General features: G+C 39.7%; 1 protein-coding gene across 1 annotated transcript; it reads right to left on the reverse strand.

Annotated features, from left to right (window-relative positions):
- Nucleotides 1–1,301: 1,301 nt before the first annotated feature.
- Nucleotides 1,302–15,498, reverse strand: dtl (denticleless E3 ubiquitin protein ligase homolog (Drosophila)). Its single transcript, XM_036147306.1, has 15 exons — nucleotides 15,274–15,498; nucleotides 13,062–13,199; nucleotides 11,611–11,703; nucleotides 11,465–11,526; nucleotides 11,257–11,377; nucleotides 8,722–8,787; nucleotides 8,449–8,564; nucleotides 8,282–8,355; nucleotides 8,077–8,183; nucleotides 7,887–7,991; nucleotides 5,893–6,005; nucleotides 5,313–5,402; nucleotides 5,095–5,218; nucleotides 2,769–3,400; nucleotides 1,302–1,531 (listed from the first exon to the last, which is right to left on the reverse strand). The coding sequence occupies exons 1-15, from the start codon at nucleotides 15,329–15,331 to the stop codon at nucleotides 1,469–1,471; spliced, it is 1,962 nt and encodes a 653-aa protein (XP_036003199.1). The 5' UTR covers nucleotides 15,332–15,498; the 3' UTR covers nucleotides 1,302–1,468.
- Nucleotides 15,499–17,638: the final 2,140 nt, after the last annotated feature.

Genomic DNA, 17,638 nt, shown 5'->3' on the forward strand with positions numbered 1-17,638 from the left:
CTCTTAAATACCAGTTTTAGGGATTAAATACATTTAAAAAAAACATTTCAGTATAATATATACACAATACTCTGTTTAGAAAAACAGTCAATTTCAGAAAATATTGTCATTTGTATATAAAAGCTTTACCCGTGTCCCTTGGACTCCAGAAATGCTCCTTCAACAACTGCATTAGATACATTATGTATGAAACTATTTAGATTTTTCAATGAATGCCACAAAAATCATTAATCTTCACCATACATAACAATTTTTCATTAATTTTGCAAACGTTTACCCTAAAATAGATCAGTCTTTCTCATATTTTTCAAAAGGCATCTGGGTTGTCCTCGTTTGTAGCTGCAAATTGACTTGTGCTTGGTATCAAATTTGGAAGATTAATTCAAACTTCTTTTTAAAACTGTTTTAGCATCTTCCAGATTGTGATAGTCTTGCTTGACTCTCGTAATTCTAGTTGTTCAACATTCTAACCAATGTTCTTATTCATCCAAGCATGATAGTTTGGGTCAAAATGAAGTTGGCTTTCCCCCCCCAACAGGATCAAAACATGTTTTGAAATGGATACAACTGGCTGACATTAAACTTGAAGGAGGTTCTCCTAAATCTCAGACAACTATCTGTACGAATATTTGTGAATCAGGCTACAAAAACCTAATGAATGGTTAGGAAAACATTCAATACCAGTGATAAGAGTGGTGAATTATCCAGCTAGAATAATGGCAGAAATGTGCTGCCTACAACTGGGGTGTGGTAAAGGTACAGCTTGCCAAACTGTTATAGTTGTACAATCTTTTCACCTAAAACGTATCATTAAAAGCTCAATTTTAATGACACCCCTGCCAGTGATGTCAACTTCTGACTATAAACAATAAAACAGAAACCACATAGAGTGAAAACTACTTAAAATTTAATAAAACTTCACTACTGAAAATGTGCAACCCAAGCAACAGTTTTTGATTATTTTGTACATATAAACATCTGTTCTCAAGTGGAACAAAGATCCTTTGAAAAAAAAAAGTCCATCTAGCACTTATGGAAGATAAACTTATGTATAAATAATTCACAACATTATATATATGTGAATCAGCTGATTTCATATAGTGAGGTCCATTTGATAAAGAATATACCCTCTGATCAAAATTTGACTTTGCATATAAAAAACAATGTGCACATCTACAGGAAAAGAGTTTTAGTAGAATTAACTTGAAACATTTTAAAACACAACAAATGAGGCTCCTTTAACCAGAGCATCTCTTGAAAATATTACAGTTGAGTAAACAGGTTGATTTACCAACAAGCTATTTTTTTTTCTAAGATGATGAGATGCTCTCAGGCTTCAGATATCTTGGGGGATAACAAAAAACTGCAACATCTTTTGCAAAAATGAAGGAACCAATTAAAACACTGTTTCGTTAATCCATGTGCAAGACCCAAAATAAAATGGCAGCATCTTGGTGGCTCGAACAGATCATTCCTGGGGCCTCTTTGTAAAAAACGTGGAGATTTTCATGGTTTTTGATGAGCTGACCATCTAGAACACAAACAAGCAAATAAAATTAATAAAATGAGGTTAGGTGAGATATGATAATCATATGAAACATTAAAAGTACGCTTTTGTGTCACATATTGCTAGACAAAAACAGAAAAATATACATGAAGATAGAAATCATATGATGAATTAAAATCACTCCTGAAACTTGTGTAAACAGTAATGCAGATTTTGTCAGAGATGCACCGATCAAGATTTTTCTGGCCAATACCGTTTTGATCTCCCAATTATGATTCTGACTTGTACCCACTTTTTTGAACCCACCAAAAAAAATGTGCTGTGGTTTCTTTGGCAGAAATAGCAGTTTTAAATCTAAATTAAAGGAGCTGTATCTTTAAAATTAGAATAGCATGAAATAGCTCTGCATTTTGTCTCTCATCTCAGAGAGTGAAACATACATTACACGGACTAGTTTCTCATTACATAGCCAGTCATTTGTTTAAAATAGCATTTCTTTACTGAGCTTATGTAATATTCAAATTTTCTGAAACACTGAATTTACAAGAAATAAAGGCCTGAAATATTTCACTGTATTTGAAATGAATCTGTAAAATACATGAGGCTGATTCTCCTGAAATGAGCTACAAAAAAATTATCTCTGAGATGTAGCCGTACACGATAAACCTTGTTAATATGATGCATTAAAATAAACTGGAGGGTATCATGGATGGGAGAACGGTTGCATCGTTACAATTTACTGGTGCGTCTCTCAAATTTACGGCTGCACAAGACTTCCTGCCACGGTTGGCCTCAACAAAACCAACAAACTTCAACAAACCATGACAGGAAGCGAAGAAAAAAAATAAATAAAAAAAAAATCTGAAAGCAGAGTAAGAAAGCTGGTGTAGATTCTCAGTCATCCAGGTCATGGTCATTCCAAAAAAAGTAAAAAACAAAGCAACTGGACTTGTTTTCCGTAGTTGAAGACATTTTGCTTCCTCTCCAGGAAGCTTTCTCAATTCAAAAAGTCTGGAGTAATGTGAAGTAACAAGCTTTATACTGCTGTCCATTACACGGCCTTTGTTTGGCAGCAGTATAAAGCTTGGTACTCCACATTACTCCAGACTTTTTGAATTGAGAAAGCTTCCTGGAGAGGAAGCGAAACGTCTTCAACTACGAAAAACAAGTCCAGTTGTTTTGTTTTTTTACTTTTTTTTGGAATGAACAGAGTAAGAATGTGAATTTAAGTCCAAACCTGGGTTAGGATCTCTGCACTTACCGATGAAGTGTGTGTCTTCCCGTCTTGTTTCTTATGGCCACTGGTGCCTCCATGGCTTTTTTTCATCTTTTGACCGATTTCTGACAGCCAGTTCCCTGTCCTGAGAGAGCAGTTCTCCTTCCCAGCCTGCCGCGGGGTAACTGGCTCGCCGCCCTCTGCGTGACAGTCCGTCTGCGCCGACCTGTCCTGAGGGGGGTTGCATACGCCGAACAGGACGCGGCTCCTCTTGGCTTCAGGGCTGAGTTCTGAAACGCACTCGCACCGCGCGGCGTCCTCGCAGCCGGGAGGAGGCGAGCTTTCGCCCGTTTCCAGCTTGCGTTTGGCCCGTCGCTCTGTGGGAGAGGAGCCGCTCGCCGGGCTGGGAGGACGCGGCCCCGGCTCCTGGTGCGGCGGAGTGGTGGCGGTGACCCGACTCAGAGATCCATGGGTCGGGGACAGCCACTGCTTGATGGAGGTCGGCGTTTTCTGATGAACGGGAACTGGCGTGGGGCGGTTGGGTGACGTGGTGCTGGAAGGGAGAGGCAGGGCGGCGCTGTTGGAGGCGCAGGCAGCAGGCTGGGGCGAGGTGAGGCCGGCAAACCTCTGCATCATCTGAGTCTTCGCAGGGGGGGTTGCAGCTCTGACTGTAGGCACTTAGAAGAAAATCAGTTTAGATAGGCCAGTTATAGCACTTAAGGAGAAGCAACATTAGTTTAAAGCTTCAAAAGGCTTTGGTAGCATTCCCACACCATGACGCCGACACTACCGTGTTTTACCATGACGATCGAGTCATCGGGGACTTTTTATCAATTAGGGGCATCGGCAACAAGGGAAGGCGTAACATAAGTACAGCTAAGTATGTCATTATGATGATGTGTGTTCACCATTCTTGTCACAAAGGGCGTCTCTTTGGCTTTAAAGCCTGACAGAATGACCCCGTCACCGCAAAATCTCAACAATTTAGACGGTTTTGTTTTTCCCATATCAACTTTATTACCATGATCTGCACGGCTAGGCGAGTTTAGATGATGGATGGATGTTTTACCGGTTATCCGATAATATTTATCAGCGTTTCACTTATAGTGTTTTAGGCGAGAACGACGCACTATGCGGACATACTGGCCCTCATTTAAAGATCTCCATGGAAAGACATAGCTCGCATCAAATGGTGGCTTTGCATTTCTGCTAGAAAAATGGAAAGTCCCCATTTCGCACACCTAAATTACAAATATCAGTACAATTTCCAAAAACTGTGTACCGCAGGAAGAAAGGGGGAAGAAAAAAAAAAGGGGAGTTAATACAGGATAAACTGAACAAAGTAATCGATGATTGCTCGTACGAAACGCCTAAAAATTCAAACCTCCCACCACTAATAGGCAAGGCAAGGCAAATTTATTTATATAGCACAATTCAGTACACAGACAATGCAAAGTGCTTTACATGATTAAAATCCAGGAAATAAAGCAGAAAAAAAGCAAGTAGGAAAAAGCAGTTGGATTATATAAAAAAAAATAAAAAAAAAATGGCATTCGATTGTTTAACTAGTGCAATCAAATGCAGTCCTAAACAAATGTGTTTTTAATCTTGATTTAAAGGAACTCAGGCTTTCAGAATTTTTACAGTTTTCTGGAAGTTTGTTCCAGATAAGTGGGGCATAGGAACTAAATGCTGCTTCTCCATGTTTAGTCTTCAGCTGTATCCTTCTTGACTTTATTCAGTGATTAAGTGACTTCATCCATTCATTTTCTATTCCCGCTTGCCTGTCTCCAGCGATCTGTGGACGAGAGGCGGGGTACACTCCGAACATGTCCCCTGTCCATCACAGGGCAACACAGAGACAAACAACCATACACCTAAGGACAATTTAGAGAGGCCAGTTAACAGTCGCGGTTCTGGACTGTGGGAGGAAGCCGGAGTACTCCATGCAGAAAGACCCCAGGCCAGGATTTGATCCCAGGACTTTCTTACTGCAAGGCAGCAGTGATACAAGCCCAATTAGGTGACTTTTTAATTTAGGGGTACCAGATTCAAAGAGGTCAGATTGTTATATATAAGATATTGTGAAAACTTCATTAATATGCTTTAATTAGTCTTGGTTCGTTACTTAATAAAATAACAATAAAATCCATTAAAGATACCAGTTTTAGTGTGGCAAAGTGAATAAGTTGTAGTTATAAACATCTTTTGGGAAACCAGTGTAAGCAACTGCTTAGCTCACTTGTCCCTTGGGCTTGCTCTTTATGAGTTAATGAAAACTGAGCATAATTTATGTTAACAGATTAATAATAATAATAATAATAATAATAATAAAAAAATCAAAAGAACACAGGTGATGACAGGTACGTACTTGTGGGAGGTTTGGGACGGGCCCAGCCCACGAGGTTGGCTTCACCCACCGATGAGTGTGCGGCATCCGTTTCCCGGTGGAGCCTCCAGAGCCGTATGGTCTGGTCATCGGAGCAGGAAGCGATCTGCCGACAGAGCAGCGGCGCACGAAAATATGTTCAGAAAGAGGCGTGCGAAAACACACGCAGGAGGAAACCCGTTAAAAAATTGCTGACTTACTTTAGTGAAATCTGTCGGACACCATGCGACAGAGGTCACTTCCTCACTGTGACCCTGGAGCATCATGGGAGGATGTTGAGGATCAGAGATCTGGAAAAATAGAAGATGGTAAAAGACTGAATTCTCAGGACACATCACATCCCTCCACTTTCTCCCTTCTCAGGAAGCATTGGGATAATTACTAAAAAAATAAATTATATATATATAGTATATATATATATATATATATATATATATATATATATATATATATATATATATATATATATATTATTATATAGAGAGAGAGATATATATCTATATATATATATATATATATATATATATATATATATATATATATAGATATATATTCTAATATATATATATATATATAGATATATATATATATATAGATATATATATATAGATATATATATAGATATATAGATATATATATAGATATATAGATATATATATAGATATATATATAGATATATATAGATAGATATATAGATATATAGATATATAGATATATAGATATATATATATATAGATATATATATATATAGATATATATATAATTAATTAATGACGGCACCTTCCAAATGTACGTGTGATGGTCACTGGATCCGCTGGCCAAGAACTGGTCATCGGGGCTGATCGAGGACTTCACATAGAACGAGGAGTTTTGGTGGCCACTGAAAACTGCCACTGTGGGAGCAAAGAGATGCAACTTTAAACTTCCCCACATACCCCTTCGATGTGGTAAATTAGCAAAGTGAAAGACAATCAGAAGAAGTTTTGTTGTATTGTTGCAAACATCTTGTCCGTTTCCTTGGCGCATTTTGAAATCCTGTCCTGCACCACTTCACCAAGGTGGATACTTTAAACTTCTGACACTCGTTTTATTTATTTATTTATTTAACGTACAGTGCCATGCAAAAGTATTCATACCTCTTTAATGTACCCACGTTATTACTTTACAACCACAAACTTCAATGCATGTTGCAAGAGTTAGGGTGGTCGCCGTGTAACCGGCCGGTTGCCGGTTCGATCCCCCGTTCCGATGTCTCAGCCACTTTGTCCTCAAGACACTTTACCCGCTGGCAAGGGCCGGACAATAATTCAATAACAATATATATTGATTGATAGACATATATCGTTGATTGAAAAAGAGGGTCAGTAAAAAGTTTAATAGAGTAAAAGTTCACCTTCCTTGTGCATCATATCATGTAGGTTAATATTACAGTCATTACATCCTCCCAACCAATCACAACGCAGACCCAGGAACCAAGCTCCGCCCCCTTCAAAGAGCCCAGAGAGCACATGCTTTTATTTCTTCTTTAAAAACGTTGTTTTGGTAAAAAGTCGGTTGAATAAAGGGTTGAATTTAAATTCAGTGTTTGTGTGTTCTGTATCTAAAAATAAGTCATTATGCAACAGCATAAAATGGCCAGGGCTGCACTTAAAATATATGTTTTTAATCTGTTGATAATCATCGATATCCATCAATACGATTTCAATTTTATCGATATGCTTATCTTCTATATCGTCCAGCCCTACTGCTGGCGGTGGTCAGAGGGCCAATGTATGGCAACCTCTCTTCCGTCAGTCTGGCCCCAGGGCTACAAACAAATCTGTCTCACCGTCAGGGTGTGAATGTGTGAATGACTGACAGCAGTATAAACCACTTTGGGGTCGTTGGTGTTGATAAGTTGCTATACAAGTACAAGCCATTTACCATTTGGTAAATTAGTCTGGAGGGGTCAGCTCACTGCAGAATGACTGGACGTGATGTTTTGCCCTTCACAAACCTGGACCCTTTGTGGAAGACTGGTACAGCTGTGCCAAAAAAAAAAATCTTCTGTAGTTTGCTAATAGCAAAGGAAGAAGGTGACCTAGTGGTCCGATGACACAGAAGTAACAGTTTCTGGGCTAATCTGTTGCTAGAATAAAAAAAGAAACGCTGTTTTGGAGCTAAACAAAGGGCGGTACAACAACCCTGCAGCAAAATGTGGTTCCACAAAGCCTTGATGGATGCTACATACAAATGCACGCCACACTCTTCAGATATTTATCTAATAAAAACATTAAAACCATGTGTCGAAATTACAGTTATATCCCTTATCTTTCTTACTCTATCACACTAGAGCGGTATGACTACTCTCACAAGGCACTGCACACTGCAAAACCGCACCTAAAATAAGTAAAATGTTCTTAAAACTTGTGTTTTTGTCCATGATTTGAGCAGGTAAATAAGGTTATCTGCCAATGGAATGAGTATTTTGACCCCTAAAATAAGATAATTAGACATCCTGCACTTGAAATAAGATGATGGAGATGAGTTGTCCCTATTTTTTAAGTGCAAAAATCTTTTGCCATTGGCATATAATCTTATCTACCTGCTCACACTCATTTTACGAAAATTTTACTTATTTTTAGTTCCATTTTTGCAGTGCATTTACAATTAAAGACGTTCATATTTCAGATGAAGCCATGCAGAGCCGCTCTGCTCCCCTTTGAGTTCAGCCGCAGAGCGTTGGCTCCATCTAGTGACGCGTCAGGTTACAGCCGTCACGTGACCAACTTTACCTGGACTCGTCTTTGTTCCGCAGACGTTGAACATGTAAATGCTGTCGTCGGTGCAGTTACACATGATGTTGGCCCTGGAGGAGTCCAGCACCAGTCCAGAATAACCTGCAACGTATAAAACATGCGTAATTGAGTGATCGTTTAGTGACACGTTTTAGGTAGACGGCTGTGTTTATGTTCCAGGGCTGACCCAGTCTCATCCGAGTGGAAGAGCCCGCGTACGGATAGGTCTGCATGGGCACAGGGTCGTGACGGTATGCTGTGTAGTTCTTCCTCAAATCCCACATCTTTACAACCCTGAGAAAAAATAATATATTTATTATGATCCTCTAGGATCTGCTATAAGCTTTTACACAGTTTCCATATAATATGCAATGCATTTTTTATTTTTTTACCCGTCAACAGCACCCGAGGAGACGAGTGTGTGCTGATCGCGAAACAGAACCACCGTTACACTCTGCTGGGTATCCTGCACATTTGAGAGGAGATGATATGAGCCATCCAGCTGAGACAACAAATTTTTCCCCCCACACACTTCTTTCAAACGAACACGTAAACTCACCACGCTAGGAGCCATGCCACGCGTGGAGCTCCGCCTTTTCTTCGTTTTGGAAGGGGCGCTTGTCTCCGATTTGTTGTGCGCGCCGCTGATCTGTTTCACCTGCCTGTAAAAACCATCTGCGGATAGAGAATATGGGGCGTGAGAACAGTTTCACATTCTGCTCAAGAGGCAAAATAAAAAATAAATAATTAAATAAATAAAAATAATATATATATTTATATCTCCCAGCAAAAACTGCGATGGACACAAAGCAAAAAGTTAGCGATAACATACCTTTTTGGCTGCACCTGATGTCCCAGACCATAATATTTCCATCTCTGCCCCCGGTGCAGAAAACAGCTGTTTGAAATAAAGTCATGCATCAAAAATGGTACAAAAAAAATATATATCTCCATTTCGATGCTGTTAATGTAAATCTGTGCTAAAAATACAGTTTTGCTGTGTTTGACCTGTAAAATCAAATGCCGTCTCTCTTTCTCTGCCTAATTTAACAAAGTCTACAATATGTTTAATGAACGTCATTTAATTTGCAGCGGGAGAAATTTACTGAAGAAGCAACAATGTGGCAATCATATGAGGGACACAATTTGATTACCTCTGATTACCTCGTAAATTCCTAACAGAGCACTTCGCTCTCAGACTGCAGGTCTGCTGGTGGTTCCTAGAGTCTCTAAAAGTAGAATGGGAGACAGATCCTTTAGCTATCAGGCTCCTCTCCGGTGGAACCAACTCCCAGTTTTGGTCCGTGAGGCAGACACCCTGTCTACTTTTAAGACTAATCTTAAAACTTTCCTTTTTGACAAAGCTTATAGTTAGAGTGGCTCATGTTACCCTGAGCTACCTTTATAGTTTTGCTGCTATAGGCTTAGGCTACGGGAGGACATCAGGGTCTAATTTTCTCACTCTACTGATTTCTACTGTTCTTCAGTCTACTGTTCTCCAGTTTTGCATTGTATTACATTGAAATGACTGTCGTCATTTCAGCTTTTAACTTTTTGCTCTCTCTCTTTTTCTTCATAGTAGGTACACCTGGTCTGGCGTTCTGTTAACTGTGACATCATCCAGAGAAGACGGCTCACCCGCTACTACCATCTAATGTAGAACAGATTACTAGATCAATGTGTGCTTCTGTGCTTGTTTGTCTGTCTTGTTGTGTCTCTGCTCTGTCTTCTCTAACCCCCAGTCGGTCGAGACAGATGACCGTTCATACTGAGCCCGGTTCTGCCGGAGGTTTTCCTTCCCGTTAATGGGGAGTTTTTCTTTCCACCGTCGCTTCATGCTTGCTCAGTATGAGGGATTGCTGCAAAGCCATGTACAATGCAGACGACTGTCCCTGTGGCTCTACGGTTCCCCAGGAGTGAATGCTGCTTGTCGGGACTTTGAAGCAATCAACTGGTTTCCTTATATAGGACATTTTTGACCAATCTGTATAATCTGACTGATTTTGACTTTGTAAAGTGCCTCGAGATGACATGTTTCATGAATTGGCGCTATATAAATAAAATTGAATTGAATTTAAATGTCAAAATTAAATAGCTTTCCAAACAAATAATTGTATTTATTTGCTTTCTGATCCCTTCTTTCAGTTTCTTTCTTTCAATTTCTTTTGTGTCTGCATATGTGGGTAGATGGATGGATGGATGGAGGGATAGACGGCTTGAATCAATTTTCACACTTTCCCAGAACTTTTCATGGAACCTTAGAGATAAAAACTGACAAAAGAAACAGTTGTTACATTTTTCCTCTTTTGCTCAGGGCGTGTATTCTCTCTTGATAAAACCTGAATGCACTGAAAACTGTCCTTTCTTCATCCAGCTTTGTTGCCATAACCATTTTCCATGTTTTTACCCTTCCAATTATTGCTCTGCTTATATGTGGGGGCAAGTTTAAGCAAGTAGCTATTTTTTTTCTGTACGGATTTCCTGACTTTTGAAGAGCAACTCACATCTGCCTTACTAGACAGACATGCTCTCTTGTCTTTCCCATTTTTAAGAGGATAACAGGAAGCAGTCTCTATGTCAAGTCAGTTTGTATAGCAAAGGAAAAAGATAGTCATAAATTACTTTATAAGCTTTATAAAGTAATTTATGTTTGAATTAAACTTATTACTTTGTATTGTGAGAATGCATGTTGTACTTGCTATAACCCTAATAACAGTCAACAGCTAGAGGGAGTTTGCGTCTAGATCATTTTCCCGGTTTTGAATGCATTTAACAGATATAAAAGAAGAAAAAAAAATCTATCCTGTAGATCACAGGTGTCAAACTCAAGGCCCGCGGGCCGAATCCGGCCCGTCAAGGCAATTTATCCGGCCCTCAAGAGTAAAAAAAAAAGCCATATCATGTCATAAAGTAGAGGCATATTTTCAAAGTGTATAAGGTGGCTAAAACTGTGCCTCCTGCAGCGAATATTGTTTTTTTTAGTGTGTAGTAACGGCATCATGCCACTAGACCGCAGTTTTCCCACAACATATTATAATAACTCAGAAATGTCCTAAAGGAAAAAAGTGATGCAGAATGATAGGTTTAAAGTGTAACTCACCCTAATATCAACCTTTTTTTGCAGATAAACTGGGCCTAATGGTGCTACTTTAATGTTACTGTGCATTTTTTAAAAATATTTCTATGAAATTAAATGATGAAATCAAAAGTATCGTCTATACACGTGCAACTGGCCCTATTAATGACATCCTGATGCCAAAGTGGCCCAAACATAGAAATGAGTTTGACACCCCTGCTGTAGATAAAAGTCCAAAAAGTCGAAAGTCTGCCGAGAAATTCAGCGAGTCACGTTTTTTGCGAAGCATACCTTTCTCTCCTGGTGCAAAAGCAACGGACTTGAGGCTGCAAAGGTGGCCTTTGAAGCTTCCTAAGGGCTCGCCAGACTTCACGTCCCACAGCCTGGCCATCTGGTCCCCTGCAGCCGTCACCTTAACCAGGCACCAGAGACCGAGGCACGTTCAGCAAACCACTTGCGGAGCCCTTTGTTTAGAAATTTGCCAGGACCTTTCACCTACCAGCTGCGGCTCCCCCGGCACCCACGCAATGTCAAAGACAGCGTTCTCATGAGCCAGCCATTCTGTAAAACATCCCACCAGGTCAGCTAATGACGTGTCCTGATATTCCCAAGCACAGCTGGTAAGAAAGTAGCCCTTAAACGCACCTTTAAGAAGAGGGTTTTCACGACTTTCCGTGTCATAGATCCTGACGATGCCTTCTTCGTTAGCTGCTGCAAGGACATGGCGCATGTCTCCGGCTAAAGAAATGAACAGTAATCACTGGAGTTATATAGACGGCCACACTTCCTGGCTCTTTGCAGCTGTCAGCACAGACATCATATACGTAGACGCGTCATAGGGCGCAGGTTCGCACGTCAACGTCACCGCCATATTGTATGTGGCAGAAAAAAGTTGAGTTCTGTTATTGTGAACGTGAATCAGAAAAGATGCCTCATTCCTGTGCTGCATGGAAATGTATTCGGGCTGATTTAACTACTTGTATCTGCCCTCTATAAACTAAGGCTGCACCATGTTGCAAAACTGGACACACTAAAGCTGCAGAGTGGTAACACATGCTATATATATATATATATATATATATATATATATATATATATATATATATATATATATATATATATATATATATATATATATATATATATATATATATATATATATATATATGGATCAATTTGTTAAATCTAAACATTGTGGTCTTCATTATTTTGTAAAACCGTGTCACATGTGAACCTTTAGGAACAGACTTTTTGGGGGAGTATTAAAGAGGTAAAATGAATAATATGAGAAAAAAAAGTCCTAGGTCAATAAGGTAAAAAAAAAAAAAAAAAAAAACACAAAAGTGATATTGTTATGAGAAAACGACAGATTATGAGAATTAAGAGGGAACATTTCCAGAATAGTCACAGTTTGCAGAATTATTTCACTCCTGGAGTAATAGGGCCAGGTTAGATTATTTTACCGCTGCACCTTAACCGGAAACGTACTGTAAAACTGTGTACAATGCAACTGTCTACTTTTAAATCACTGCTGCACCCTACTGCATATTTGTCTACATTTGGTTTACATTGTTTACATTTCAACTGCCTACTGTTCACTGCTGCACTTTATCCGGAAGTAAATTGAAATTTATCCTGTAAGTGACTGCGATTGATCACTGCACTTTATCCTGTACTGTAATTCACTGCAAGGTATCCTGTAGAGTTACTGCAATATTTCTGAGCTGTGTGAAAACGAAATTTCGTTCTGTATGCACTCTGTGTATACAAAATGACAATAAAGAAAGTCTAAGTCTAAGTCTAAGTCTTAAATATTTTTATTCTTTAGGACAATAAATTCAGGAGAATGAAACTAAAGGGATACGAAAATAAACTTGTAATATTACAAAAACAAAAATACTACGCATATAAAGTATATTCAGAGATTAAAGTTCCTCTGATACTGTTTAAGTGACTGAGTAACTGCAGATTTGCCACATTTAAGATGGCGGACGCTCTGACGCATCGCAGCATAGGCGGAACCCGCCCAATGACGCGTCTACTCTTATATTATGTCTATGGCTGTCAGTGCAGAGTGAGTTCAAAAATGGGATTACCGGAGGAGAAGGCCAGCCCAAACGGTGGCACGGAGTCCCCCATGGTCCCGAACGAGACGTGCTCGTCGTGCCGGACGCACTGGTAGCCTTCCAGCAGCGAGCTCAAAGGGATCCTGGAACAAGGGTCTGCAGGGAAGGCTGCGTGGATTCATGCGAAGGTCAGAAAATGGAAGAGGAAGTTGTTATTTGGTCGCAGGACACACAGACGCTTTTAAACATTTCTACATTTGTCACACTGCAACCATAAACCTTTGTTCACTGCAAAAAAACGGAACTAAAAATAAGTTATATTTTCTTAAAAGTAGTGCATCTGTGCTTGATTTGAGCAGGTAAAATAAGATGATCTGCCAATGGAATAAGACTTTTGCACTTAAAATGGGAACAACACATCTCCATCATCTTATTTCCAGGATGTCTAATTATCCTGGAAATAAGGATAATGTCTAATTATCTTATTTTAGGGGTCAAAATACTCATTCCATTGGCAGATAATATTATTTACCTGCTCAAATCTAGGACAAAAACACACATTTTAAAGAACATTTTACTTATTTTTAGATCAGTTTTTGCAGTGTTATCCTTTATTGAGAGTTTATGTGATGGTAGATTTAGCTCCTTTTACTTTGAGACTGCCAAATGTGCAAACACCCTAGCAAGCGACTAGAGTCCGCTTGTGTAAAATTTTATCTTCGTGTAAATACAGCTGGTCTAATGAAGGCCTCAGAGGTTTGTTGGGGAACATCAGTACACTGCAAACAGATCAGGGGTAAAGGTGACGAGAGGTTTAAAGCAGGTTTAGGGTCTAATATAGCATCCAAAGCTTTGGACGCTGCATTGAGCCCTGTTCATTTCATCAGTACGGCACAACTGACAACCTACCAAGACACCTAAGCTGACAGGCCAAGCAAGGAGAGAATCAACCAGAGAGGCAACCGAGAGGTTCATGGTAACTCTGGAGGAACACTAGCCGATTACTCCACAAATCTGGCCACTATGAAAGAAAGGCACGAAGAAAGCTATTGTTGAAAGAAAGTGAAAGGAACCTTTCCAAGCCCAAATAAACGCTGCATATCAGCATTGTTACATTATTCACATGATAAAACCATGATGGTGGCAGCATCATGCTGAGGGGATGCTGCTCTTCAGAAGTAACCAGGAGAATGACTATAAACATACACCCAGAGCTACAAGGGAAATGGGTTAGATCAAAATATATTTAAGCGTTGAAAACAAATATGGTTTTCCTTCATCCTTGTTTGCTCCATCACAGAGTCTGCAACGTGTGGATTTTCATAATGGCTTCATCAACTTTAGCTAAAAAAAAAAAAAAAAATATGTCCTTTTGTTTGACATCATTATCCACAAATATCAACACTGCGTGTAAGACAATGCATCCCTCTTATTTTTGTTTGTTTTATATTTTTACTATGTTTTAATACCTAAAAATAGTAATAAAATGCTGAGTTTTTATATAGGACAAAAACAAAATTCCCATAATAGATATTAACCAAAATGTATACGATTGTTTGTTTGTTTTTTACCCTTTCTTTCAACAGGTAACATTTGCGGCTCTAAATGAGCACAATTTACCTGGACTGGGGACGCCAAATGGGATTGTAAAGGTTGCAGACTCCTGGTTTATCATATTTAAAAAAAACAAAAAAAACAAATCGGTGAAAAGTTGTGTTTTTATTAACTCGGATTAGCAAACTATATCTAAACAAAGCATTATTACTACATACGTAGCCTTATTTATACATATTAATTTATGGACAGATAATGAACTACAGGGCCGAAAGCATTAATGGCGAAAGGGTCCCTTTTGCTACATAAAAGAGAAACATATAGGGGAATATACGACCAATAGATAAGATATAGCAGATATGCAGAATGGCACAATTAAATACAACAATAAGGACAAAGGTTTTTTTTGTAGAATGTCACATTAAATTATACTCGTTTTGATGCAGATCCTACTCGTGCCAACAGCCATTTTTTTAGTTATCCCAGAAGAACATTAACTTATTGTGTCACCGTAGCAACAAATACAGATCACAACTGTAACTCGATCGGCTTTAAAACAGTCCAAGTTAACAACAAAAGGACTGACGTACAGCCTAAGGTCAGGCTAAAAACCCGTGCTTAGTAGCAGGACACACGGCAGATTAGCCCAGGGAGCACACCTCGCCACACAGACCGTGTCGGATCTCACCATTCTGCCTCCGTCTGCCCACGCCTCTGTCCACAATGGAGCGGAAAAACATCCCCATGCTCTCCTACGGCAGGCGATCCGATCCGAACACTAAGAAATTTGTTCGATCTTTGACTGGCGCTCTCTTTTCCGCCCCGCTCGTGACTACCTGGTTCGATTTTTGTTTCCCGCGAACTGAACGTTCCATTAAAAGAACCGAATTCCGCGCGAAACGCTGCGCCGCGCGCTGCTATTGGTGCTCCAGGCTTCGGGTTCCGCTTCCGGTCGCCGCTTCCAACAACCGCAGCAGGCGCCCTTCAACATAAGGTCTGCGTGCAAAACAAATATTTTATTCAACATTATTCTAAATGTGCGGGTGGATACTTTCTGAAAGACTCGCACATGTTACATGTCCGCGTATAATGTTAGCATACTGTTTATAGCTTTAATAGAGCTGTTTTGCTGTAGGCTTAGACACAGTGCCTGTAAAAAAGGAGCTATACCGCAGGTAATTCATCCCTGCTGCAATCAGATTATACAATGCTGCAAAATAACTGTAACAGTAACTGTAACCACAAACATAACTATAACTGCAACTGTAATAACCAACATGCAATAACTAATGTGCAATTCTATTTAATACACTGTGCAATAATCCTGAAAGAAGTGACTTCTGCTGCTACCACACCCGAATATATGTCACTACACACGCGTATAAGCCACAGTGAATGTACAGAAGACATCCTCTGCCTTATTTCTTTTTGTATTTTTTTCTCTCTTTTTTGCTTTTTCTTACCTACTCCTTTTCATCCATGGTATAACGAGGACATACTGTGTATATATTTGATGCACCTTGTCCTACTTGACTCCTCTTTCCTATGACTACTGATTACTGAGCCGATGTGACATGTGAAGTTCTCCAATGTGAGATCAATAAAGCTTATCTTATCTTATTTGTTTCCTTTTGTACATGGTGTATGGGAGACTACCTGATTATTATTCTCTATTACTTTCTGTCTAGAGGAGCAGGGAAGTCTCCATGTGCTCCCTTATCTAAGTGTATACTGAGAACTGGACAAAGACAAGTGATGGGTCACAATCAGTGTGTTCCCAAACCGACTGCATCTTTACCGGGCCAGAAAAAAAAAAAAAACAGGCCGAGACCTACTCAGGAACTGGTCTGCATTTAGCGCGGTCTGGTTATGTTTAGTGCGGTCCAGTTCAGTCTGCTGACCGTTTACACACAAGAGTTACCGAGCTCGGACTGGTCTCGGCTCGGTTAAAAAAGTGTAGTGTAAATGGGCCTATCATTGCAATACAGGAAATGGTCCTCCACTGTCTTCCAGCTTCTGGTTGTTCTTGCTGTGACAGAGGGGGAGGGGAGCTGCAACAGTGGATTTGACATGGGAACACAGAACCAAGGAATAAAAAAATTAAAAAAAACTGGGCAGTATTTCCTCTTTCAATTTATCAAGTCGCCCACGTAGCCTGGAACTGCGTGTTGCAGACCCCTTAACCAGCAGATGTAAAATGAGATCCTATATCTCAATACAGCTGAGGCTAAAAGTGCAACAACTTCATTTTGGAAATCATTGTTAAATTAAAACTGTAAAGATAAAACATGCAGTTTCTGTGCCAACGCATGTCATAATGAGAAATTAATGTAGTGTTATGTCTTTGATACAGGGGCCAGGTCCAGTTATACAGGGGCACTGGCCACTGTTGATCCCTGCCCAGAACCGCCCATGTGAGTGACCAACTCTGCATGCAGCAGAAGCCTGTGACAAGATGTCAGGCTTTCCAGGGCGAGCTTGCTACACACAAACCAAAAAAAGACCCAAGGTGTTAAACAGCTACCTGTCGCCGCTAGCAGTGGACAGACCGCTATCTGGGTGTGCCGTGCTGCAGACTTTGCAGCCGGAGCATTGCACGGTAGTGGGAGGACTGTGATGTGGGTCTGTGTTTGCAGCCAGACAGGAACTTTCCCTGGGCTCTGAAGTGTTAAGGGGGTGATTCCACAGCCAGAGAGGAGAAAATTGCAGAAAAATAACATTTTGCCCCCCAAAAAATAATCAAATGTTTTTGTAAATGTGTTCTGTACTATACAAACTATATTTAAAAAATGAATTGGTGTTTCACTTCTGTTGTGTTTTTTCCACTTAAACCCTTAAATAAAATTCTGTTTTTGTGTACTTTTTTCTTTATTTAAAACTGTAAATGCACTCTTTAACCATTAAGTCAATTCTAACTAGTGGCCAAATGTTGAAAGTGTCATGTCTTTTGGAAAAACTTGCAGCTTTGATATTTAAGTGAATAACTCACTGGAGATTCTGTCCTTTTTACGCTTAAATAGGCAACAGAAAAATACCAGATGGACAATTTGAGG

The sequence above is a fragment of the Fundulus heteroclitus genome, chromosome 15, assembly GCF_011125445.2.
Source record: "Fundulus heteroclitus isolate FHET01 chromosome 15, MU-UCD_Fhet_4.1, whole genome shotgun sequence".
NCBI classification, from domain to species: domain Eukaryota; kingdom Metazoa; phylum Chordata; class Actinopteri; order Cyprinodontiformes; family Fundulidae; genus Fundulus; species Fundulus heteroclitus.